Source organism: Mastigoproctus giganteus, chromosome 14, assembly GCF_048544385.1.
Source record: "Mastigoproctus giganteus isolate SK-2022 chromosome 14, ASM4854438v1, whole genome shotgun sequence".
NCBI lineage: Eukaryota > Metazoa > Arthropoda > Arachnida > Uropygi > Thelyphonidae > Mastigoproctus > Mastigoproctus giganteus.
Window position 1 is genome coordinate 58,536,932 of NC_143588.1, and position 26,453 is coordinate 58,563,384.

The 26,453-nt window shown below is 36.8% G+C and overlaps 1 protein-coding gene across 2 annotated transcripts in view; it reads right to left on the reverse strand.

The window, feature by feature from the left end:
• tmod (tropomodulin) overlaps positions 1-26,453 on the reverse strand; it is a 148,569-nt gene that overhangs the window by 23,530 nt on the left and 98,586 nt on the right. For both annotated transcript variants that reach the window (XM_090389315.1, XM_090389314.1), the window contains exons 5-7: positions 17,275-17,364; positions 8,549-8,679; positions 413-520 (exon numbers count right to left, since the gene is read on the reverse strand). In XM_090389315.1, coding sequence (XP_090245441.1) covers positions 413-520; positions 8,549-8,679; positions 17,275-17,364 — 329 coding nt within the window. The remainder of the gene's footprint in view (positions 1-412; positions 521-8,548; positions 8,680-17,274; positions 17,365-26,453) is intronic.

Below are 26,453 nucleotides of genomic sequence, written 5' to 3' on the forward strand. Positions count from 1 at the left end.
CCAGAGTAGCACCAAAATTAAGACTAGTTTACTATTCATATATCAATTATGAAATACACCAAAATTACCTTAGCAGTGGCATCAGTAAGGTCAGTATTAGTTATGCTCATTCCCCCATTCTAATTTTACTGTCCAGGCCTGATGATGATATTCGGATGAGTCTCAAAACATAGTCAATACTCTATTATATCGAAGTACTGAGGTGATCAATTTTTCAATTATAACATTTAAGTAAATATCTTAATTCACAACACATGGCACAAGAATGTTCATTCTTTCAGTAATAATGCTACAATGATAAGCGTAAATGATAAGCAGTACAATGATAAGCGTAAATGATAAACCACACAGCATCTCCATTTCAACTGATTCACTATTCTTAAGTACAAATACATTAACTTAAAGAAATTACCTCAGCAGTACTATCAGTAAGGTCAGTATTAGCTACACTAAGAATTTCTAAATTAGTGTTTGACTTTAATCCTTCAAACAATCTCCTAAATTTCTCTCTTGAGATAGTCTGGAAAAAACAAAGAAAAAAATTTCAATCAAAGCAGTACATAAACAAAAAACTGTTTATATATAACAATGTCAATGAATTTTGTGACCATGCAATTATCATTTATGTTCATAAAAGTTTCTAAATATTTCATATATCTTCAGTAAAATTCTAGATATTTCAGTGAAATCACTGGATGATTTTGTGCAAATATTTTTGGTCCTAACAACCGACATAATATACTAGATATAGATATATTATGATATACACTGTGCTGCCACTTTAATACACCCCTGCTGTGCACACAAATGGTTTGTCCCACAGTATTGCAAGTCAGTCAATGACCACAGTTGTAGATATAAATGCAGCAAAACAACCTTTCTAGTATCAGTTAAGCGTACAAACCACAGCAAGAATGGGGAAAAAGAGTGATCTAACGGAATTCAAAAGTGGCATGGTAGTAGGTGCAAAACGTGCTGGACAAAGCATCTCTGAAATGACAATTCTCCTGAACTTTTCAGGCACCACGGTTTCAAAGGTGTATCGAGAATGGTGCAACAAACAGAAAACATCCTCTCAATGGCACTCCTATGGAAGAAAATCGCTTGTTGATGAGAGAGGTCAGAGGAGAATGGCTAGAATTGTGCAAGCAAACAGACGGGCCACAATGTCACACATGTCAGAATACAACCTTGGTGCGCAGAACAAAATATTGCAATGGACCACTAGTTGCACTTTGTCGCGAATGAGCTACAACAGCTAATGGCCACATCACGTACCTTTGTTATCAATGAAGAACAAGAGAGCACCCTTCCTTTGGGCACAGCAACACCAGCACTGGACTATCAACGATTGGAAAACAGTTGCTTGATCTGACAAGTCAAAGTTCCTGGTGTTGATGGAAGGCTCAGAATTTGGGGAAAACAACATGAATCCATGGACCTGTTAATACCCATAGAGTCACGTCTGAATGCCACATCGTACTTAAACAACGTTGCTGACCAAGTGCATCTGTTCATGTTGACAGTTTATTCTCAGTCAGATGGTTACTTCCAGCAGGATAATGCGCCAGTGCACAAGGCCCGAATGACTATGGAATGGTTCCAGGAACATAACAATGACTTTTTTTTGCTGCAGTGGCCGGCTCAGTTCGCAGATCTCAATCCTATTGAACATATTTGGGATGAGCTGGAAAGGGCTGTTCGCTGCAGGCCTACACCTCTGTCGAATCTCAAGGAGATGCATGATACACTCATGTCTGCATTCTTTCAGTAATAAATTTCAGTACTCCATTCCTGCACAATGTTTTCAGCTTTTTGTTCAATACATGTCTAGACAAATTCAGACTGTTTTGAAGGCTAAAAGAGGCTCAACACGCTACTAGGTAGGTGTACCTAATAAAGTGGCAGCACAGTGTATATCATAATCTCTCTATAATAATCTATATTATAGATTATTATAAAGAGAAAAAAAAAAAGTGCTGTCCTCAGCAAGTGAAAAATTAATTACAATCACTTGGGTAATCATATATTATATAGGCATTGGATATATTGTATAGGCATTTGACCGCCCTAATTGGGTGGTCTAGATATTCGTCTAATGTCTACAGGTGGTACATACACAGAAAATCACTTTAATAATGGTAATCCCTACCAACAAAATACTTGAATTTTAAGTTGCTTGCAGAATTTAAGCTAATTCTGTAATAACTGCAAGAGTGAATATACAAAATTAAAGGAAGACAGTTAATCAAAGGACTGGCTTCCAACTTGAATTTATGAACTGCACAAAACTATGCTTGTTATTTGTTATTTTTTTTGGTTTTTAGGAGCATCAGCAACTAAGGCCATATTGCTCCGGGGATATGCGGTGGTCATTCCCTGACCTTTCCGCATCCTCCGTATTTGGTGGTCCAGGGCTCGAACCCCGGTCTATGCTGCTCCTGTCCACCTGGCTATGGAGGAGCAACACACAAAACTACGCAAAATCCTGTATATCATTTACAATAGTGTAGTATGAGGCTGGAGAATTTTCATAACAGCAAAAACTGATGCACCTAGAGTGTTTAGAGCAGCGATGAGCCTATTATGTTGAAAGGGCAATATCATCTTGCTGCAAAATTCATGAAATGGCTTAACAAAATTTTCAAATACCGCATAAGAGAATTTTTATTTGTGACTGATAACTGACAATATCTTCTAACACAGGAAAATAATCAAATGCAAATACTTAAATCTCTTTGATAAAAACCAAATTAAAAATAAAATAATTTAAAAAATAACAATAGCTAACTAATATGATATTGATCTCTAAATATTGCTAACTTAAAAAGAGAATCTAGATAAATTAAAGCAGCGATGAACAACCTTTTATGTCAAAAGGGCAATTTTTGGGAAACCACAGTAGGTTTCCCCACTGCAGTTTCCCAAAACCCTAACTCAGAAAATGTGAAGTTCTCCTAGTCATTAAATAGACTCAGATCTTTCAGTAACCCATTAGCAAAAACCTTTGTAATTTTATCTTCAACTGTCCAATAAACTGAACTTAAATATGAAAGTGATATAGTATCTCTTTATTTCATATATTAATATAAATGTCAACATGCATCCTATTCTGTCCACATTAAATTATTCATGTAGTACAGGTATCCTTTGCCAATCACAAAGGTTAGGAGCTGTTAGACACAACCTACAAAATCAACGATTGGAAATACTTAAAGTAATGGGAAAAGGGGGATTAAGTTTTTGGCCAGTTGAAAATAAACTGGTTCTTCACTGGTTCTACTATCAAAAGAAACGGGGAATATCTGCCCAGAGCACAAAATGTGATACTGTTGTATATGTTGGTACTAATGATGTTAAGCATAGGTAAACTGAGATTTCACTTAACAGGCATGATGCTGAAAAAAACAAAAAACCCCATAAGTTAGGACAAAACCTGAAAGTATCATTTTGAAAAGACATGATAGGAAGATATTTATGATGAGAGTCTTATCAATTAATTTGACACTGGAAAGACTATGCAAGGCTTGTGAGGTGGAATTTTTCTCAGCATGCAAATTATGAGAAGTCTCTGTGCTTTTAAAGGAATATAGGAAATAAAGTACCCAAGGATTCCATCACATCTGTCTTGTATCTGTTGTGTTCAGCATTTCTGCAAAGCCAGTCATGTATGTTGTGTTGGTTGGCATGTTTTACACCTGATCCCTTAGCATCCAGCTGGCAAGTCACCTGGATATCTGCAGGCCAACTCCAATAATGGTTGTCAATAATGTGTTGGGAGTTGGCCTGCAGATTTCCAGGTGACTTTTATATCAAAGATGATATTTCCACTTCAATTCCCATTGAAGTGGAAATATCATCTTTTTGATATAAAAGTAAAGCACAGTTAATTTTATACAGAATTTCTTTACCATAACTCTGGAGATGCAGTGGAAGGACCCCAATAAAGGAAAAGCAAGAAAGAGGAGAGATAGGAGGAGTAGAGAAGAGTAGACAGGTAACACTAGGGGTGGGGGAAGAGAAGTATGCCCTGGAAGAAAACAAAAATTGCATAAGATGCAAACTGTTAGGAGATGATAGACAAGGCATCTCTTTTGGGTGAAGGATCACAAGGCAAATGTTGCAGTGGGCACTAAAGACAACACACTCTTTAATTTAATGGCATCACATCACCAGTTTAACACTTATTGCTATGCAGGTATAAGCAGTATAACATTGGCCACTGTAGGCCAAATGTACGTGCTGTGTACACTACACAATCCATATTGCCAGATAGTGTATGCAACACTTGACTATACTTCACTGTTGTTGTCAATAAAGAGAACTCATGCTGCTCACCTACATATCTTTCTGATCATGTGGCTTACTATTGCAAAAATTTGGATGCCTCTATCCTGTAGTGTGAAAGAATGATTCATTATGAGTGCATTGGTTCCCAAATGTCCACAGACTGAGAAAACCCATAAAATATGTGCCAGGTTGTGTAAGCCATCTGGATCACTGGGTCAGGCTCATTTACATCATCAGGGCTGTGCCATGTTTGGAAGGGACTACAACCAATGCAGGTGGTCATGGCATAGAGGGCATATGTTCTGTTCAAACATAACCAAGGGGGTGAGGAAGTAAGAGTGGTCTGACGTGAGCAGGCAGTGTTAACAAGAGGATTGGGGTGTGATGAGCTACAGAAAGGATAACATGATAGGAGAGGGAGAAAGGGTTGTGCTTTTGGTAATGAAGCACACAGATTCTAAAGTAGTACATCCAGTTAATATGGACTGGCAGTGTAATACTGAGTCAGACTGGGTTAACATAAACTGAAAAAATAACAGTGAAAGCAAGAGTATGTTACAAGTCAAATAGCTGTAATGAACAACTAGAGATAAATAGAGTGAGCCAGAAAATGAAAACATTATCACAGGAAATTTTAACTTTCCAGATAGTGACTGGAACTCATAAGCTGGCAGCTCACTCATTATACCATTGTGTACCAGAATTTAAGTAAATTTTCAGAATCTTCAAGTAAAGAAACCACTGGGAGGGGGAATGTTCAGTGTATTGAAGTGGAATTTATTCGATAAATAAATAACTCCTGTCATGGGTAAAGTAAAGGGATTTTATTTTCAAAGAGGCGATTATAATGGGCTGTTGTTATTACCTTTTTTTTAAACTCTTCTCAGCAGGATCAACTAATGTTAAAAAATGCAAATGCCAGATGTGGTGTTTGGGGAGGCAATCATAGAGAATACGAAGCTTTTTATACCAACTAAAAGATATTTTTAAGATTTGTTGGGTTTTTTTTTTTTTTTTTTTTTTTGGTAGTTGTTGGTGCATAGGTTTCTGTGGCCATAATGCACCTCCCAAGGCGGGAATCGAACCCGCGACCTTTGGGTTGCCAGGAAGGCACTTTATCCACCCGGCTAGCTCGGTCGGCTTTAAGATTTGTATCAATATAGAGTCATAAGAACTAATGAGCATAGTGGCACAGAAGAAACATCCATGGGATGATTAAAATTTTCAGTCCACACAAGTTTACATAAGTATAAATTAATTTGTTGTCAAGTTACACAGGAACAATTTAGCATGCTAATGCAGATTACAAGAAATTTGGCTAACAGTGCAAAGAAATGTAATAAGGAATTCTTTGCTTATCTTAATACTAGAAAAAAAAATGGATGAATTACACTGGTCCCTTTAATGTGGATGACCCAACAATTGATGACCTAGCATAGGTTGTTGAAAAACTGAATAAATATTTTGCTTCTATATTCATGCACAAAGTAGTATGTACAGATGAGATTAACAGGCACCTCACTAAAGGTAATTAGGAGTTAAATGATTTTATGATAAATGAAAGAAAGCTAGAGAAGAAATTGTTGCAGATAAAAGTGAACAAAGTATCTGTATGAGACTTGTGGAATCTATCCAATTATATTTAGAAGTGACAAAAGAGGTATTCAAACTATTAACTATAATATCAAGAGCATTCTTGAATGCAGGGAGGGAAAGTCTCTACAGATTAGAGATGTGCAAATATATCTCCAAGGGTGAAGTGGATAATTACAGACCTGTAAGTTTGACCTATGTGCCAGCAAAAATAATGGAATCAATAGTTAAAGAAGTAATGCAAGATCACCTTTATAGGAGTGGAGCTATAAGTCAATTACAGCATGGCTTTAATGGAGATCATGCTTGACTAATCTCATCAGCTACTGGGAGACTGTAATCAAGGCAATGGATGCAGAGAACAATTTTGACAGCATGATTTCAGTAAAGCCTTTGATACCATTCCACTTGTACAACTGTTGTATAAATTTCAACAATGTGGAATTAGGGGTTGGTTAAATGGTAGGAGGTAATAGTTACAAATGGCTACTGCTCTTCGTGGACTAATGGTATGAGCAATGTGCCACAGGGTTCAGTGTTAAGCCCCCTTATTGTTTTTAATATTTATTTATAATATTGATGGAGGTATTTCAAATTTAATATCTAAGTTTGCTAATGATACAACGGTGCCCCATTGTATCATTAGCAAAATAAATGTTTAATGACAATAATCAGATATGCTACATCAAGAGTTCTAGATAAATTCATGCTAGACCAGGGTTCAAGCCAGTCACCACCAAATACAGAGGATGCGGAAAAGTCAGGGAATGACCACCGCATATCCCTGGAGCAATATAGCCTTAGTTGCTAATGCTCCTAAAAACCGAATAACAACAACATAAATTCATGCTGGGGGGGTGGCAAGTGAGGCCGAACAGTGATAAATGCAAGAGATACTGCATTTAGGTAACAGTAATCCCAGAATAATATACCATTAGTGTGGTACCAGAGTGAAGGCATGGGAATAAAAAAAAAAAAGATCTAGGGATAATTGTGTAGTCTGACATGAAATTATAGAGAGATGTAAACATGTTGCTAGAACAGCCCAGGTTGTGTCAATGTTAAACAGCAACTCTGCCAACAGGGAGAAAGAGGTGTTGTATAAGGCAGTTGTAAGGTTACATCTGAAATACTAAATGTGAATTTATAAACCTCATTTTAGGAGGGACATATATCTGTTGAAAAGGGTGCAAAGAGCACCAATATTAGCTGGAGGTACAAAAAGTTTTCTTAACAAGAAAGACTGGGGTTCTGTAAACTGTAGTCTCAAGAAACTAGGCATGAGCATGGCAACCTTACTGAAGTGTATAAAGTTTTAAAGGGTCACATAAACTAAATGCTGATGACATGGGAAATTAAGTGGATTATAAAAAAAAAAAATTTTGGCCGATAGCGTACAAGCCTTGCTTCCATGCATGCTTTTGCCAATACTAATACTAATCAGAATTTCTAAATAGTAGATACAGGAAAAATCAACATTGTAAATTATGATTATTTGGCCATCTGTATACAGTGTACACAGATGGCCAGAACTTGTATATGTAAAAAGTCAAACTCAACAATTCTGGTATTAATTTTGCTGATTATTTTTAAAATTCTGTTTTTGGTTATTAATAGTTATTACACATTTTCTGCTTCTTTTTTGTTGACAAAGTTCAATTAGACCTTCAATGAATAGTTCCTCCTGTTGTGCCACTAACTACTCTTCTGCCTGATCTTCCTGTAGATATTCAAATCCTTTTCCTCCCATATTTCTAGCTAGCTCAACAAGCCACCATACCTCACTCTCATACTGGGAAATTCTTGAAAATTACTGCCATGTTTAGTCCACAATTTCTCCCCACAGCAATTTATCACTGTTGTTTCGATGCCTTTTATGGCTATCGAATGCTAGAGCTGTTCCAGCAATCCTGAATAGTTAAAAGATCAGCCTCAACTGCTCACAAGATATGACTGGAGAGCTATTTTAAATGATAAAAATGAAAACTCACCAGTAGCTAACTACCATTGCAGTTAAACAGCCCTTTTCAGAATATAAAGCACGGTAAGCTACATACAGCCAAGTGAATCTATAAAACAATATTGTTTATGCCAGAGAGCATCTTCTTACAATTTTTTTTAATCACAGATTACCAAATAATACTCTGAATATCAATTCAATACAATCTTCATAAAGAAGCTCTGCTTATTTGTGCATAACGGTGACACAAAAACATGACCCGAACCAGGAAATACAAATATAAAATCCTAGGGAATAACAAAGACTGGATCTCATAGAGTTCACTCATATGCAGCAAGTTCCTGAACACCAGAATAAGTTGCTTCCCAATGTGGCATAGGCAGTGAGTCTGCCTAAGTTCAATGTGGAAATAGATGGTTGTGAGAACAGGAACATGAATACTTTATTTTATTTTTATCTTTCATTGATACAAAGATCTTACTAATATTAAACCAAAGTTGGGAAACAGTGAAATTGAGGAGTAAAAAGGTAACTGTAACTAATTATAACTGTGATCAGAGAGAGCTACAACAGGCAAAGGACACTTGTATTTGTACATTTTCAAATTCCACTTAAGCAACTTTAAAATTTAGAGCACATTAATTTAAATATTTTTAAAGGAAAACTTTGCCAAACTCCTATCAATTATGATGAAAAAATACATACTCTTATATTGTTCCAGTTCAGCTTCTTCAAGGCGGGATCATTCTTACACACCTGATCTAATGTTTTGTCCACATCAGTATTATTGTCAGGCTCCAGTGGTAAAAGTTTAGGCCGTGTTGCTCGAACAATACCTATAAATTCAGAATATTATTAATATTCATACAGTGCAATTTTATTTATAAAAAAAAAAAAAAATTACAAAAAATATGCACATAAAATAATGTTTTTCTCTAGAGTTAGTGGTTGTTCTGGGATAACAAATGTGGTCACCATTACAAACTCATTACTGAATTCATGTTGATACAACCAAAAAGCACAAAACCAGCACAAACACCTTTTTTGCAAATCATTAAATTTGCCACAATGTTTACAACTTTTCATAAATCCAATAATAAGAAAATTCTGCTATACATAAGATTTTCTAAACTATATATGAAGATTGGAAACCCTATGTAAAAGACATGAACAGGAACCCTTAAATAAATTATAAATATAGCTTATAGTAAATAAAACTACACTGTGACCAGCAATTTAATAGCTGCTGATGTCTGTATTTATAACAACAACGGACAGGAATTATGTGACTATAATACTGAAGGTGAATTTAAGGTTTATTTAAAATTTATAATCTCAGAAAGCCATAACATGATATTTTGTACAGGTTTTATCTCTGTGTGTTAAGTTTTATCACTTTTAAGTATTATATTTTGGTTTATTTTAAGTTTTAAGGTATGTAACCTTTTTTTCCAATTAGCCAAAACATTATGACAAGTGAATCATTATGCAAATCGAAGCAACTGCAGGTGAACTATGGCGCGGGTCGGGACATGGTATAAAAAACACCTGATACTGAGCTCCATTAATCAGTATTACTTGTGTTCTTCAGATGGGAAAAGCAGTGGACTTCAGTGAGTTTGACAAAGGTGAAATTGTAACGGCCAGACTAGGTCAGAGCATATCCGAAACGGCACGGCTGGTGGGATGCTCACAATCAGCTGTGGTTAGTTCCTACCAAAAGTGGTCCAAAGAGGGGGGACCCTGCGAACTGCAGGTGAGGTGTTGGACGACCACGGTTCGATGCTTGTGGTGAGAGAAGACTCTCCTGGATGGTATGTGGCAACAGAAGGGCGACTGTGCCTCAACTCGCCGGTAATTGGAATGCTGGTGATGGGAGTAATGTGTCACAACACACAGTACAGTAAATTTGTCACTATATGGTGCTGTGGCAAATCACTTGAACAGCACTACAATTGTTCAATGTGCCCTCCATTTCAGTCAACAACAGTTTCCATTCGAATAACAGCATTTTCTACAGCAAATCGTAACATGTCAACTGGAATAGTCAGCACACGATGTCTAATGCTGTCCTTCAGATCTGCCAGAGTTTGACATCCTTCCTGATACACCTGGTTCTTCAAAAAACCCCACAACCAAAAGTCGCATGGGGTGAGGTCTGGCCAGGATGTCTGGAAACAATGGCTGATGACCTGTTAGTCTGTAAAGTGTTGCCTTAGTGATCTTTGGACACAATGGTGGATGTGGGGGTGGCACACCATCTTACAAGAATATGGTATCCTGAAGGCACCCACGTCATTGCAGCTCTGGTATTGCAAAATTTGCCAACATTTCATAATATCGCTGTCCAGTGACGGAATAGGTGCGGGGTCCAGTTGGTGTTACCTGTTCAAAAAAGTATGGCCCAATCATGAATGTGATCGTAAATCCACACCACTGTCACTTTTGGAATATGCAACGGGACCTCTTGAATAAGTCAAGGGTTTTCTGTTGCTCAAATGCGACAGTTGTGCATATTCACTTGACCATTAAGCAGAAGTGGGCTTCATCACTCCAAAGGACATTCTAAGGCCAAATGATATCCACTGTCATTCACACCAGAAATTGAAATGCATATGTGAAACGAATATCTGAATCAACCATGCTTTAGTAGCATGTGCATCTTGTAAGGATAGTATCACAACACTTGATGCATTACTAGCCTTACAGTGAATACGGCATGTCCACTTCACGTGAAACAGCTAGCATAATTGTGCTACCACATGGAGATTGACTTCATAAATCCACGACAGCCATAGCCACATCTTCAACACGAAAGGAGTCCACTCGTTTTCGACCTCTACCTGGTTGAACACCAAGATGTCCTGTTTCTTCAAATTCCACAATCATTTTGCAGACAGCACAGTCATAGGTCCAAGCCTTATGCGCTTCTGACCCCGGAATTCTCTGATAGCCACAGCTGCATTGTTGATGTTCTGATAGTGCAGCTTCACTTTTCCTGCAACATTGATGGTATTGATGCTGTAGTGCAGGCAAACATCTACTGTATGATTTTCAAGAGACTGCTTTGCTTTTATACAGTACAGTAGAGCTGAGTAGTGGCGCTGTGGCAATAACTTACAATTATGCAAATAACAAGTTATTTGCATAATTGTAACTAAGATAGTTACACACCATACAGTGATAAATTTTGTAACTAATTTTTTTTTCTCAATAAATGATGAGCCATTCTTTATTGTACCTGTTGTCCAAATTTCTCTTCAGTACAAGCCTTAGAACCTGCTCCAAAGCCCTTTACATAGGGATACAGGCACCTCCGTAGCCAGGTGGGAAAGAGCAACAGTGCGTAGCACATGCTTCTTGATTAGACCGGGGTTCGAGCCCATTACCACCAAATACGGAGGATGCGGAAAGGTCAGGGAAGGACCACCGCATGTCCCGGAGCAATATGGCCTTAGTTGCTAATGCTCCTAAAAAACCAAATAATAAATAACAACATAGGGATACTTTAATTTTAACAACCCTGTATATAGTAATACAGCACCCTTATTTTAAATTATTAACGTACAGCTTGTATACATCAAACTGACTAGAAACGGCAGCAAACCAAAACTTATCAATTTAATTTACTGATATTAAGAAAGCAATCTTGGACACTTAGAAGTTACAGTATGTCTTAAAGTACTGTTTTATTGGACTAAATTCAAAAAATAGCAAGGGCTTAATTTTTCAGTACTCGCCTCGCTTGATCTGCAATTGTTATGGTTTGAATGGCAAGAGGTGACTAGCTTAAAGGTGATTGGTTCTTAAATTAAGGGGTGGGTAAATAGTAATTATAATGGAAACGGGATTAAAATATGCGCAAGGAAGTAGAAGTGCACTAACTCAATCCTTGGTTGTCATTAAATTGGGATTCTAAATAGTGGATAAGCCAAAAGTCGTAACGAAGGACTTTTGTTAAAAAACGCCTTCAGTTGGCAAGTTAAATGAAAAGGGAACACGTACTGTATTTAAGAATAATTTTGTAATCCCGTGATGCACTTGCGGGAATCTCAGATTGGTGAGATTCCAAACCGGAGAAAAATTGAAGGGGAGTTCCGTATTTATAATATTTAGATAGGAGTGGTGACGAAACCATTGTATAATAAGGGCTTAGAATTGTAAAATTTTGTAACTGTTTTTTAATTTTAATATGGTAATAGCTGAGTCAACTAAGGGAGTATGGTTGTTGGAGTGGGCATGTAAAGTAAGTTCAGTGCTAGATTGTCCAGTTCTGAAGCTACTGTAGTGATAGTATGCTCTGGTATTGGATTGAACCGAATTTGGTTGTGGTACTACAAAGGTAACAGGCGTTAAAATTGTGTTGACATTTTATTAAATAAATAATATCATTCATTTCGCTTGTTGGATATTTATGCGTTTCTTTATATTTACTGAAAAGTGATCTGAGTTTGTTATAAGGGGAAAAATTAAGAGTCATGTCTATACTTGCAAATATTCGCCAAAATTGTCCTGCAAGATTACTATGATAAGGAAGGACAAGATGTGTTTTACTATTTATGATGTGTTTTATGGGGTTATTGATATTATTTTTTGCAATGGAAATGGTATGTTGGATTAATTTTGGAGAGTAATTTCTGGCTATGAATTTTTTTGTGAGATACTGTAACTCATTGGATAGGTCGTCTTGTGAGGTGCTTAATTTAATGACGTAGATTCGGTTTTGGAGAACGGATTTTTTTTATGTTGAAAGGGTGGTGCGATGTAAAATGTAGGAATTTCCCTGTGTGTGTATGTTTTTCTATAAATCTTAGTTCCTAGTTTAGTACCTGTTTTATATATGGTGAGATTGAGAAAATTAATTTGTTTATTGGTTTCTATTTCAAGTGTGTATTTAAGTCTGTCGTGAATTGAATTGAATTTTGTAAAAAGGTTATCAATTATAGTTTTGCTTCCTATTAAAAGTACATCATCAGCGTATCGCATGTATAACTTTATATCGGAAGGGTAAGGTCGTAGGATTTTATTTTCAACTGTGGCTAAGTAAATTTCGGAAAGGGGAGCAGAGATGCCCAAGCCCATGGGTAACCCGAATATTTGTTGGAAGATGTGATTGTGAAATCTGAAATGCCTGGCAACTAATAATAGAGAGGTGAGTTCTAAGATATTGTTTATAGAAAAGGAGGTGCAATTAATGAGACTATTGTTGGAAGTTAAATATCCACGAAGGGCTTGTAAGGTGAAAGGTATATGTACATTGGCGTATAGTGATACAACGTCAATCTGAGATTCCTGCAAGTAACAAAATGCATCATGGGATTACAAAATTCTTCTTAAATACAGTACGCATTCCCTTTTCATTTAACTTGTCGTAACGAAAGTCCTTCGTTACGACTTTTGGCTTATCCAGTATTTAGAATCCCAATTTAATGACAACCAAGGATGGAGTTAATGCACTTCTACTTCCTTGTGCATATTTTAATCCTGTTTCCATTATAATTACTATTTACCCACCCCTTAATTTAAGAACCAATCACCTTAAAGCTAGTCACCTATTGCCATTCAAAGCATAACAATTGCAGATCGATCAAGGTGAGTACTGAAAAATTAAGCCCTTGCTATTTTTTGAATTTAGAAAGCAATCTTGTTATGTGTGAGAAATTTCCCCACAACATTCTTTCTCATACTGATTAATGCATTAGCCATTTATTCACAAATATCTACGACAAAAAAAAAAAAGAAGATTATTAAGAAAATTCTGCAGTTATAATAAGAATATCAATATCTACTAAAAAAATTCTCTTGATTGGTTCACACAGATAGGTTCTGAACTTGTATGGATACCTTGAACCTGTTTAAGCTTAAACAGGTGCATATTTTGGATTCCTTGAAGTTTGAACTAACCAGGTTTTATTGTACAAACTGAGGGTATATCTTATACGTATAATAATGTTTTACAGCTATCATGGCATGAAATCTTTGCCTAAATTCATCAAACTTTGAAAACTTCTGCAACATAAGGCATCTAACAAATTTTGGCTAACTGTTTTCAAAGTCATGTCTGTCACTCATGGTGCCTACTTCCCATTGGTGAGGTAGCAAAAATGGCTGAAACTATTTATGGGAAATGGCATGCCTTTTAAGTAAACACCAATATACTTCTCTAATGGAGCAGTGTTTCTTTATTTAAAGTACTAGCATAATACCAAGGCGACTTGTGGTGAAGTGCCTTCACAATATGAGATCAACACCTAGTAACTCAATTTGCTCCATGCTATCTAAAAACCAAAGCTATGCCCTACCTGTACAATAACGTTTTACCATTTTGTACTTACTTTATTTTGTCTTCAATAGAACTTGCATCCATTTTTCACAGAATAGGCTGTTATTGTTATTTGGTTTTTGGGAGCATTAGCAACTAAGGCCATATTGCCCCGGGAATATGCGGTGGTCATTCCCTGACCTTTCCACATCCTCCGTATTTGGTGGTGACCGGCTCGAATCCTAGTCTAATCAAGAAGCATGTGCTACACACTGCTGCTCCTTCTCACCTGGCTATGGAAGCGCCCCCACAGAATAGGCAAAATCTAAAAACTTTTGAAAGACACTGATCTTCAACTGCAAGGCCGCCACCATAAGTTGCCCACATGCCACACTACAAGCAATACAGCTCTAAAAGATGATTACTTAGTCATAAAGTGATGCCAACCCAAGATGGCTGTTTCGGTGGTTGTTGACCTGCATTGGTGGGAAGATAAGCACTCCACTTGACAATTTAACAAAATAACATGAGATACCAAAAGATGTAAAAACAAAATTTAAACAAAAAAAGTTTGAACCATAATTGCTCTAGGACTATCTGAATTCAAAATTTTCTTTTTTCTCTAACAGATGAGAAAAAACATGTATGAAAAGGTACTAAGATATCTATAAGTAGCATTTATGAGTGTAGCCTTACAATTTGAGGATATGCTGTTGAAAGTACAGTAAACCCCCGCTATTCACAGGGGTTACATTCCTGAGAAATGTCGCAAATACCGAAAACGTGAATACTGAGTTATGGCTCCCACAGTAATAAAGGGGTTCCGTTCCAAAGTATGAAATACCGTATATAAGAAAAACTAGTCTAAAATTTTGTCTATGTATGTATTATATGTATCTTCATAATATGACTATGTACATAGACAGTACATAGTGAAATGCAAGCATATGGCATCGAAATGAAAATAAGAAACAATTTAATATTAAATGTAATACTTATTATTGTAAAATTTATTCAATTTATAAGCATATAAATTAAAAGCAAACGATGAAACCTTCCATGACAAGCGCATAACACATACCGAACAAGGATTAGTGAGAAACATCCACGCTTGCGATTTTGTGACCCCTCTCCCCCACCCAACGAGTGCTGTTTTGACCAGTGAAGATAATTTTAGCCACGCCCATGTTTTTTATGGCAGAAAATGTTCATGGCGCTTTAAAATTCACATTTTTTTAGGTTTCATTTCATATTTAATCAGCGACAGCGAATACGCGAAACTGTGAATAGTGGGGGTTTACTGTATAGTAGACTTGATTTTCCGGGATGGATGGTAAAAAAATATTCCCGGATAATCCAAAATACAGCAAGTCCTCAACATACGTAAGAGATACATTCCAGGACTTCTTACGTGAGGAGAGATTTGCATAACTCGGGAATGACTAATAAAAATATTGCTGCTATATCCCTGATATGCCAAAAGTTCAAAACCCACATAATAGTCTCAGAAGAATGAAGAAAAATAGTTATATATTTTTAATAAGTTCAATTAAAAACTTTATCGGGGGACAGCAGCGAAGTAGCCGGAGTGGCATATAAGAAAAGAAAACATAAAAGGAAGAAAAAATGCATGTTATTGTACTGTAAAAATTGGTATGTATTTCGTAGCCTTGGTTAATATTATAGTTGACCTTCATTAGTTCTGACCACTTCTCGTATTCTGTTTTTCTCCTTTATTGTGTTAACCGTTACCACTGACAAATCTGAATTCCGTGCTATACTTGTTAATGTTTGGCCATTTTCATACATTCTTATTATTTTAATTTTCTGATCCAACTCGATCGCTTTCCTTTTCTTGATAGATTTACTAGTACCGCTGTCACTTATTCTCTTAGTGGGCACCATGAGAACGGTTAAAACTAAATTTTCTGAAAAAAAACTTCACAGGAGTTAGGCGAAAACTCACTATTACCAACCCCACGCGATTTTATATTTTACTAAAGCACATTTCTGAAGGTCACTGCCATAAAAAAAAAATTGCACTTTCCGAGTTACTGGACTTTTCTGTTAGTGCATCTAATCATAAATGGGAAGTAAAATATCTTATTGCATTTGCGATAATACCAATAGTAGGAATTCTTCGAGTTATTACATTAGGGTGAAATGTGTCCCCTTCACTTGAAATCTTCAGTCATATAAAAAAATTATAAAAAAGTAATGCAATTCCGAATCTACACAAGTTGGGGACTTGCTGAATCAAAAAATGTTCAGCAACCTACATAAAAAGTATGCCAATAGATAAAGAACTTAACACACACTACTTGCTGTCCAATACAATGCTTCCCTTTATTTTTTTTAAATGTTGCATATGGTTTGGTCACCAACGACGTTGTAATGGTTCTTTAGAGATTTAATGGATGCACCATTTTCAAACTTTTGAATAATTTCAAGTTTTTCAAGCACAACTCTTGCATTTGCCCATCATTTTCACGATTTCGAAACAAATTGTCCTCCTCCTGAAGGTGGATGCATGACATGAATAACATACAAAAAAAAAAAAAAAAAAATTCCAACATCCGTGACATGCATAACAAAACAAAATTTGTCCTTTTGCGTTATACACAACAATCAACACCATGCACTATCAAACTAAACATTTGGGGTTTTTTTTTGAACGGCAGATGTAAAGACAGCAGGGGCTGCAAGATAATAGGCACACACTAATCTCCTAATGATGACTTATAACGCCGCTTATTTATGACTTGCAAAATATCTGTTTATACCTATTCTATTTTTTACTTGAATTTTATGATTTCTGGTTGTGTTTTTTTTTTTTTTTTTTTAATTTTGAATCTTGAAGTGTCCCGGTTAATTCAATCCCGGTAAATTGAGAGTCTGCTGTACATTCAAATTTTGTTTGTTCAATACAAAAATGGACACAAACTATTATCTACAGAGGCTTAGAGCAACCAGCAGCTAAAACTTGGAAACCCATTTTCACACCTCTTGATGCTTCTCATCTCTTGAGTTAATTATCATTAAATATATTCTTTCTTTTAGAGTAAACCTAAATTCTAAGCATTATCTGAGTATTCTGTTCTCCTTATAAAAACAAAATTTTCTTTATAGATATATTAAAATAAGCAGCAATTACTGTTCATTTATGTACTTTCAAACCTGTCTCCCAATTTCTGGCCTTTGTTCAAAATTGAGGCATGGTACTGATCTTGGTTCAGCATGCTGTGCAAGCCCAATATAGCTAGAAAAAATAAGAACAATATTACAATTAAAAACTGATATCTTATATGAAAATTTATTGATAGAAATTAATGAATAAACTGTTGAAAATTAAGCAGATCTTAGTTAAGCTAATGATCATTTATAAGTCTCTTTGAAATGTTTTAATTTTGCAATAATAACATTTGGTACTGGATTATTATTTACAATTTTACTTAAGCACCAAAAACATATTTTTAAAAAATTAAATAGGTTTTATATTTAATACCAGAGAACTTCCTTAATCATTCCATTTTAATGTTCTTGTTTTCACTCCGGCACGACCACTAGGTCAGTGGAGTTTACAATAAATCATCAATACAAACATTAATCGTATTCGGCAGTCACGGGCTTGAACCCTGGTCCACTCAAAGAGCACACGGCTCTCTCCACTCTCACTCCTGACAACTCAGCTACGTCAGGCCTCAAATCTACATTACATTCAGTCCAACAATTTTTACAACATTCACAATAACAACTTCTACCTCAATTAGAACAGATGCCACCTCATATAATATTAAATTCATCTTTCCGACATATTAATATAAGTGTACCATCTGAAGCAGTGGCATGGAAATTGTGGCCTGCATACTCCAGGAGATTTATACACCACAGTCTATAGAGGAGAGGGTGGCAGTCCAGAAGAAGGCAGATGTCCTCCTCCTGAAGGTGGATGCATGACATGAACAACATATGTAGCAAAGAAAATAATCCATCATGATAATTTTGGGAGTTAAATAGTTGAGACTGTTTTCTTCAGCATTTCTGGAAACCAAGATACAAGCAATTATGTATTGAATGGAATGTGAACAGCCCGATTCTTGATTTTATTTTTAAATGTGCATACTTTAAAAAACTGGAGGGAAAATTTTGAAAGTAAGTTAGAAATATTTTTATTTGTCAATCTCAATGTGTTATTGAGAACAATAAAACAAAATATTTTAATTTGGGAGAGGGAGGGCCACTAATAAAGCAAGAAATCAAAAGGGGTCTATGACTGAAAAAGTTTGACCTAAAATCTATTACTTGATATTATAAAAAATACCCATTAATCAAATTTTAGAAACTTTTTTTTTTTTTAACTAACATTTTAAGGAATTGTGATCATTGCAATTTCATCCTGGAACTGTTTTTCTAAGAGGCAACAGAGGATACTACACTGGAACAATGCAGTCCACACACATGATATACCATATTTATACAAAGTAGTCTATTGCAGAACTATTTTAAAATACAATATTATTACAAAGACTGTACTAAAGAAATGCCAGTTGTATGTTTAATCCCATGTTGGTAATTTCCTATTTATGAAACTTTGCATACCTCAAAAATAAATCACTATTTCTTATAATGCATAGTTTTCTTTCTTTGTGAAGATTAAACAAATAAAAGCCTAAAACAAAGATCCTTTATTATATATACAATGAATAAGCTAGTCAGAGGGATCATTCTGTTCCCACACAAAAGATCAATTAAGCATGTTCTTGTTGTCCCCTCTCAGACAAATACCATTATCCACGGTTCAGGCTAAGTTGCCGATATCTTTTTAAATCACACAGTAGGTGAATCCATAATGCATTTAAATCAGTGGTGTCTCCAATTTTTAAATGCATAGTGGATTAACCTATTGGATGATGCTATGCAATTTAAAAAGATACTGGAAACAGTCTGAACTATGGATAACAGTATTTGTCTAAGGTGAACAATAAGATCAAGCTAAATCAATTTTTTGTGGAAACAGAATGTTCCTCAAGATTGTCTAAATACAGTGGCACTTAACACTGCTTATGTTTACAAAGAGCTTTTTTGAATTTTTGTCTAAGGAGAAATGTACCTGCTATTGGCATTGTCTGATTATAATGTGGAGCATCATGCTATTTGCAGTAAATGCAGAGGTTTACTGCCAAATGGTGTTCTGCTGCAGCACGACAATTCTTGACCTCATTCAGCCACTGCAACTGTTGAAATGATTCAAAAACTCTATTTTGAACTTTATCCTCAGCTGCCACACAGTCTAGACCTCCCCCCCCCCCTTCAGACTATCACATTTTTAGCCTTGTCAAAAAGTATAATAATGCCAATTTTCAAATGGTGAAATCAAAGAAGCACAAATACCAATATGATAAATATTTGGAGAAGAAAGGGAATTAACACCAAATTTTTGCATACTTTCCTTTTCTTAGTTTAATAAAAATGAAACTGGTTTTACTTTTTGATTTACCTTTATACCTATATTTTATCTCTTAATAAGAATATTTATGATATATACTGTGTGTATACACATGTGCACATACACAGGATCGTGATTCACTACGTCCAAAAGATTAACTCTTAAATGTCTTCGATGAACGAGCCTACAAATTTTCTTGAAATACAGACATCTGACTAAAAAACAGTATAGTAGACAATTGGCAGTAAGCTAATTTAACCTTCATGGAAATAATTCAGACCAAAAACAGAATTACAATCATCAATCTATATATTAATATGGAAGCTGTTTTCTTGAGATGGCCATTGTGAACTATAAGGCCTAATCGATCAGACTGAAAGTGGTCTCAAATTGAAGATATTTCTTCTTAGGTGTTTCCCATTCTTCAGAAAAATGGGAAAATATAAAAATTCTGAATAGTTTTATTTTACAGAAAGGGCCAGTTTTGGATAATTGCGCCGCTTACCTTAGCCCCGATACACTGTCATGCTACTCTGACTGATCGTGTTGAATGTACCTTGCAGCAAAGAAGAAACATGCATTTTTATGCTCCTGCAATCCAGGATTGGTCTGAAATGTGCATTTAAGGATTCAAAAGATTTAATATTGTCCCAGTATTGGCTTACTTGGTGAAAGGTGTGCTCATTGTCAAGCCTTATATTTTAAGTGTGAAAATGTCAGGGATCATTTTATTTTACTGCAGAATATGGCAATTTCAGAAGGATTGATCAATTTGACTGGAGTAAAGGGCAAACATTTGATAGTCAGAATTTGGCTTACTAACCCTGTATTTAGTTACGGCCACAATTGTATGTAGCAATGTCTCAGGTCAAATCATTTCAGCATGTTAAGATAAGGTTATTACCAGAAGGGAACAAGAATATAAAAAAATGTAGTTTTCAAAGACATATTACAGAGACTATAGTCAAAGTTCGGAATTGTTTGGATCTAGAAATAATAACAGAAGAAGCTAAAGGAAAATGGGTACTCTTACTGCATGTAGATTTGACTCCATCAGATTCGACTTTGCCATTCTCATTTAAGAGATGGCAGTTTCCTATTCGGCTAGAGTCAAGGGTAAATGTTCGATAGAGTCAAAATTTCGTTTACTAACCTGGTATTTAGTCATGGCCAATTTTTCAATGTCTTGGGTCAGATCATTCCAGCATGTTAAGATAAGGTTATGAGAAGGGCATAAGAATATAAAAAATGTTGTTTTCAAAGAAGTACTATAGAGACTACATTTTGTACGTGTGAAAATTTTACACAACATGCACATTTTGAATAATTGGAAAGATGGTGAAATTAAAGAAAATTTATAAGTTTCCTCAGATACAAGAAATGAGAAAGGATTCAATGTGTACCCGCTTACCTGCTCATGACAAAACACTGACCATATTTCTTTAGGACAGCTAGAGAAAAACTCTGCAGAATGAATAACTATAAGCAGGAGGAAAACAGGAGCATTTGGCAAAAAATAGAAAGAAAAGAAGAAATTTTTCAGAAAAAGCAGGAGGGTATTTTTTCAAGTCTACACTGTACTAGAAATCAAAATTTCACTCACGATATACATTACGTTAAAAGAAGGGTTCTCAATGGGGGAAATATTGCTCCCAAGGGGTCAAAAAAATCATGGGTATTACAACGGTTTGTGGTCCTCCAAAGTTCAACTCAACCCAACATCTTATTCCTTAATATTTAATTTCTCTCATTGGGTTTTCCTTTCTCCTGAGCAAACTGATTTTTAATATATAGGTACTGTATATTATTATCATTAGCATTGGTAGAAGCATTTGATGCAAGAAAGCAAGCTTATGCAGCATCAGCCAAAAAAATAAATCAATAAATAACCACTTCCACTTCACTCCTCTGTTCGTTCGAAATACCTGTCCAGCTGAGCCTTAAACTTATTTAGGCTATCAACTTCCACGACAAGGGATGGGAGTCTATTCCAGCAACCAACCATCCGCTGGCTAAAGGCAAATTTCCTCACATCTATCCTACATCTGTCTTTCCTCAATTTGAATTTATGCCCTCTCAGGTGATTATTCTGAGCAAGAGGAAGACTCCCATCAGCACTGAGCATGCTCAAACCATTCAAGGCTTTATACACCTCTATCAGATCACCTCGCCGATGCCTAGTCTCCAGACACTAATTTGCAAAACGTAAGCCTTTCTTCATAAGAGCACCCCTTTGTTCCATTCACTAATCTTGTTGCCCTTCTCTGTACTCGTTCCAGCAGCTCTACATCCTTCTTGAAATGAGGCCTCCAGACCTGTATACAGTACTCTAGGTGCGGTCTGACCATTGCCTTATACAAGGGAATAATCACCTCCTTATCCCTGCTAGAAAAATTCTTATATATCATCGACAATACACCATGAGCTACTCTTGCAGCCCGTCTGCACTGTCAGAAAACTTCATATCTGCCTGCACAACCATCCCCAGGTCCCTTTCATTCTCTACCAATGTCAGTGTAGTACCACAGAGTTGATACGTTGCTGTTTCCCATACGTAGTACTTTACATTTGTCAATGTTAAACTTCATTTGCCACCTCTCGGCCCATCTGCTCAACCTTTCCAGATCCTGTTGCAGTAGCATAGCATTAGTAGAGGCATTTGATGCAAGAAAGCCAGCTTATGCAGCATCAGCCAAAAAAAAAAAAAAAACCCACTTCCACTTCACCCCTCTGTTCATTCAAAATACCTGTCCAGCTGAGCCTTAAACTTATTTAGGCTATCAACCTCCACGACAAGGGATGGAAGTCTGTTCCACCAACCAACCACCCGCTGGCTAAAGGCAAATTCCCGCACGTCTATCCTACATCTGTCTTTCCTCAATTTGAATTTATGCCCTCTCAGGTGATTATTCTGAGCTAGAGGAAGAATCCCATCAGCATTGAGCATGCTCAAACCATTCAAGGCTTTATACACCTCTATCAGATCACCTCACTGGTGCTTAGTCTCCAGACACTGTAATTTGCAAAACTTAAGCCTTTCTTCGTAAGAGCACCCCTTTGTTCCATTCACTAATCTTGTTGCCCTTCTCTGTACTCATTCCAGCAGCTCTACACCCTTCTTGAAATGAGGCCTCCAGACCTGTATACAGTACTCTAGGTGTGGCCTGACCATTGCCTTATACAAGGGAATAATCACCTCCTTATCCCTGCTGGAAAAATTCCTGTATATCATTGACAATACTCCATGAGCTACTCTTGCAGCCCGTCTGCACTGCTCAGCAAACTTCATATCTCCTTGCACAACCACCCCCAAGTCCCTTTCATTCTCTACCACAGTCAGTGTAGTACCACAGAGTTGATACGTTGCTCTGGGGTTGCTGTTTCCCATGTGTAGTACTTTACATTTGTCAATGTTAAACTTCATTTGCCACCTCTCAGCCCATCTGCTCAACCTTTCCAGATCCTGTTGCAGCAGCATAGTGTCAGTAGTGTCCTTGACAACCCTGCCAACCTTTGTATCATCTGCAAACTTGGACATTAAGCTTGATATACCATCATCAATATCATTTATAAATACAGAAAACAATAATGGACCCAACACTGAACCCTGAGGGACTCCACTAATAACATTAGTCCACGATAAGCAGTGTCCATTGATTACCACTCTCTGTCTTCTCCCCCTCAACCACCCCTTTATCCATAGCAGCAATTTGCCTCCAATTTCACACTGCTCCAATTTGTGTAGCAGTCTTCCATGTGCAACAGTATCAAAAGCCTTTCTAAGATCCAAGTATATAATATCAAAGCTATTCCCTGCATCCAGTTCTTTTGTGACTGCATCATAGTATCCAATCAAATTGGTCAGGCAAGACTTCCCCTTAACAAAACCATGCTGTGTCCGAGCTATAACTGAAGTCTTGTCTAAATGATCCTGCAGTGCTTCTTTAACCAGTGCCTCCATTAATTTTCCTGGAACAAAAGTTCAGCTCACAGGTCTATAATTACTTGTGTCAGCCTTTGATCCTCCTTTGTGAATTGGGGTCACATTTGCACATTTCCAGTCTATGGGTACCTCCCCTGAGTCCAAGGAAGCTGTCATAATTATGGCTAAGGGTTTGCTTACTTCCTTTGCTGCCTCCTTTAATATAACTGGATAGATCCCATCCACCCGGGTGCCTTTCTTGTGTTTATCTTCAACAGTTTCTCCTCCACTTTACTCCCAGTTATTTCAAGATTCTGTAGCTTACTGCTAGAGTTGAATACACCTCTGGCATTCCCCTCGCTGAATAACTCCTCATGTGTGAATGTCGATGCAAAATATTCATTTAGTTTGTTAGCTACCTGAGCAGGTTCATCAACAGTTGACCCATCAATATCAAGTGGACCAATCTGATTCATCCCCTTCCTTCTAGAGTTTACATAAATAAAAAACTCTTTGCTGTTTTTCTTTGCATCCCTTGCCAAGGATTTCTCGTAATCTGCCTTCGCCTGCCTAACCTCCTTTGTAACTTGGTTGCATATCAACTTGTATCTGTCATAGGCTTCTGTGTCATGTGTTAATTTGTAAGTATCCCATGCATTTTTCTTCTCTGCCATATGCCTCATTAGTTCATCTGACATCCATTTTGGCCTAAACCTTGAACAATATTTCTTAGTTGGTATGTAAAGCCTAGTAGCTTCCAAGATAAGTTCTTTGAATGCTTCCCATTTTGAATTTGCTGTTGGTAACATCATCAGTTGGTCCCACTGCATAGAATTTAAATACAGTCTCAGTCCATCGTAGTCGCCTTTATGGAAGCAATAACCCTTCCCTTTACCCCTAATGGTAGTTACCTCTTTGAGTAAATTCCACTTCAGCACACTGTGCTCACTGCCACTTAGTGGTTACTTTATCTGCAGATTCTTAATGCATGAAGAATCACTGCTGATAATCAAATCAAGAGTATTACTCCCTCTAGTTGCCTCCCGGACATGCTGATGTAGAAAACAATCATCCAATAAATCCACAAAAGCCCTGCTAGTGTGTGAGTGACCAGCCCCCAAATTCCAGTCAATATCTGGGAAATTAAAATCTCCCATTATAAGACTCTCTGATTTACTGGCCCACTCTATTTCCCTGTACAGTTTCTTATTATACTCATCAGAGTCATTAGGCCTATAGCACACTCCTACTCTCAATTTTGATCTCCCAATGCTTATGTCACACCAAACTGACTCAACACTGCACTGTCCAGCGATGTCGACTGACTTCACTTCCTTGGTTTTTATGTGTTTCTTAACTAATAGCATAACCCCTCCCCTCTTCCTATCCTGTCTATCCTTTCTGTAGACGTTGTACTCCCCAAATTCCAGTTCTGTATCCCTTATATCTGTGTGACACCACGTCTCTGATATCCCAACAATATCTGCCTTTGATGTTTTGAGCAATACCTCAAATTCATCAAATTTACTTACTAAACTCCTAGCAATGGTGTATACGCAAGTATACCTGCACCTGTTTCTATTCTTAGCTACCCTAACACAACCCATGTGTTTACTTGTACCGCAATGGCTCCCAGCAGTCTCTTAAATATCATGCATCTTGTTTTTCAGGCTTCTGCTCATTCTAATAGAAGCAGTGCAAGAATCTCTTTCACCTCTGCCAGTGGCTACTGTCAATCTATTGGTCTTTGTCTCCCCCCAAGCTAGCAGTTTTCCGACCCACCTAACACTGCCTCAATAGCATCAGCAAATATTCTTGCACCCTTTCTATTTAAGTGTATCCCATCCCTGTAGAAGCAATCTCTCCTGTTAACAGGTACAGTCCAGGCTGAAAAAAATTCTACCCCTTGAGCCTTGCACAATCTTTCCAGGGCCGAATTGATCGACAAGGCTCTCATCATATGCTCCCTCCTATCGTGTCTGGGCAGAATTGCAGACACTTTCAAATTCAACCCTAATTCTCGGCTTTTCTTCAACAGTGACCTGTACTTGTTAAATTCTGCCAGTCTCCTACTCTTAATATCATTAGTGCCAACGTGTACAACTATATCACCATAGTGTCAGTAGTGTCCTTGACAACCCTGCCAACCTTCGTATCGTCTGCAAACTTGGACATTAAGCTTGATATACCATCATCAATATCATTTATAAATACAGAAAACAATAGTGGACCCAATGAGCAATGTCCACGATGAGCAGTGTCCATTGATTACCACTCTGTCTTCTTCCCCTCAACCACCCCTTTATCCATAGCAGCAATATGCCTCCAATGCCACACTGCTCCAATTTGTGCAGCAGTCTTCCGTTTTTAATATATAGGTACTGTATATTATATTAGGAGTGAATGAGAAATTTTGATAAAAGGAAGATAGCGGGCGTGGTTTAATTCAATTACCTTTGCTTTTCATAGGCATTAAATGCCCAAGTGCTTTCAGAAGTAATATCTCCACAATCCTTGCCGTTTGTGCCTTTCCACCAGCTGCAACCTCGGCGACGACATGGTGAGCATGGTTTATTTATTCTTTTGTTTCTTTGGTCAATATATGAGGAAATGTTTTAGCCTAGTCTATTGTTTCTATTTTCTAAGCGACAATTAGTATTGATTTATTGTTTCCTTGTGGAAGTTGTACACGGAAGACTACTATACAAATTACAGCAGTATGGCATTAAGGACAAGTCGCTACAATGGATAAAAGGATAGTTAAGTGGGAGAAGACAGAAATTGATAATCGATAAATACAACTCTTAGTGGACAAATGTTATTAGTGGAATCCCCCAGGGTTCGGCGTTGTGTCCATTGTTGTTTTCTGTATTTATCAATGATATTGATGAAGTTATATCAGGGTTAATGTCTAGTTGCAGATGGTATGAAGGTTGACAGGGTTATTAATGACAATAATGATAGTATGCTACTGCAACAG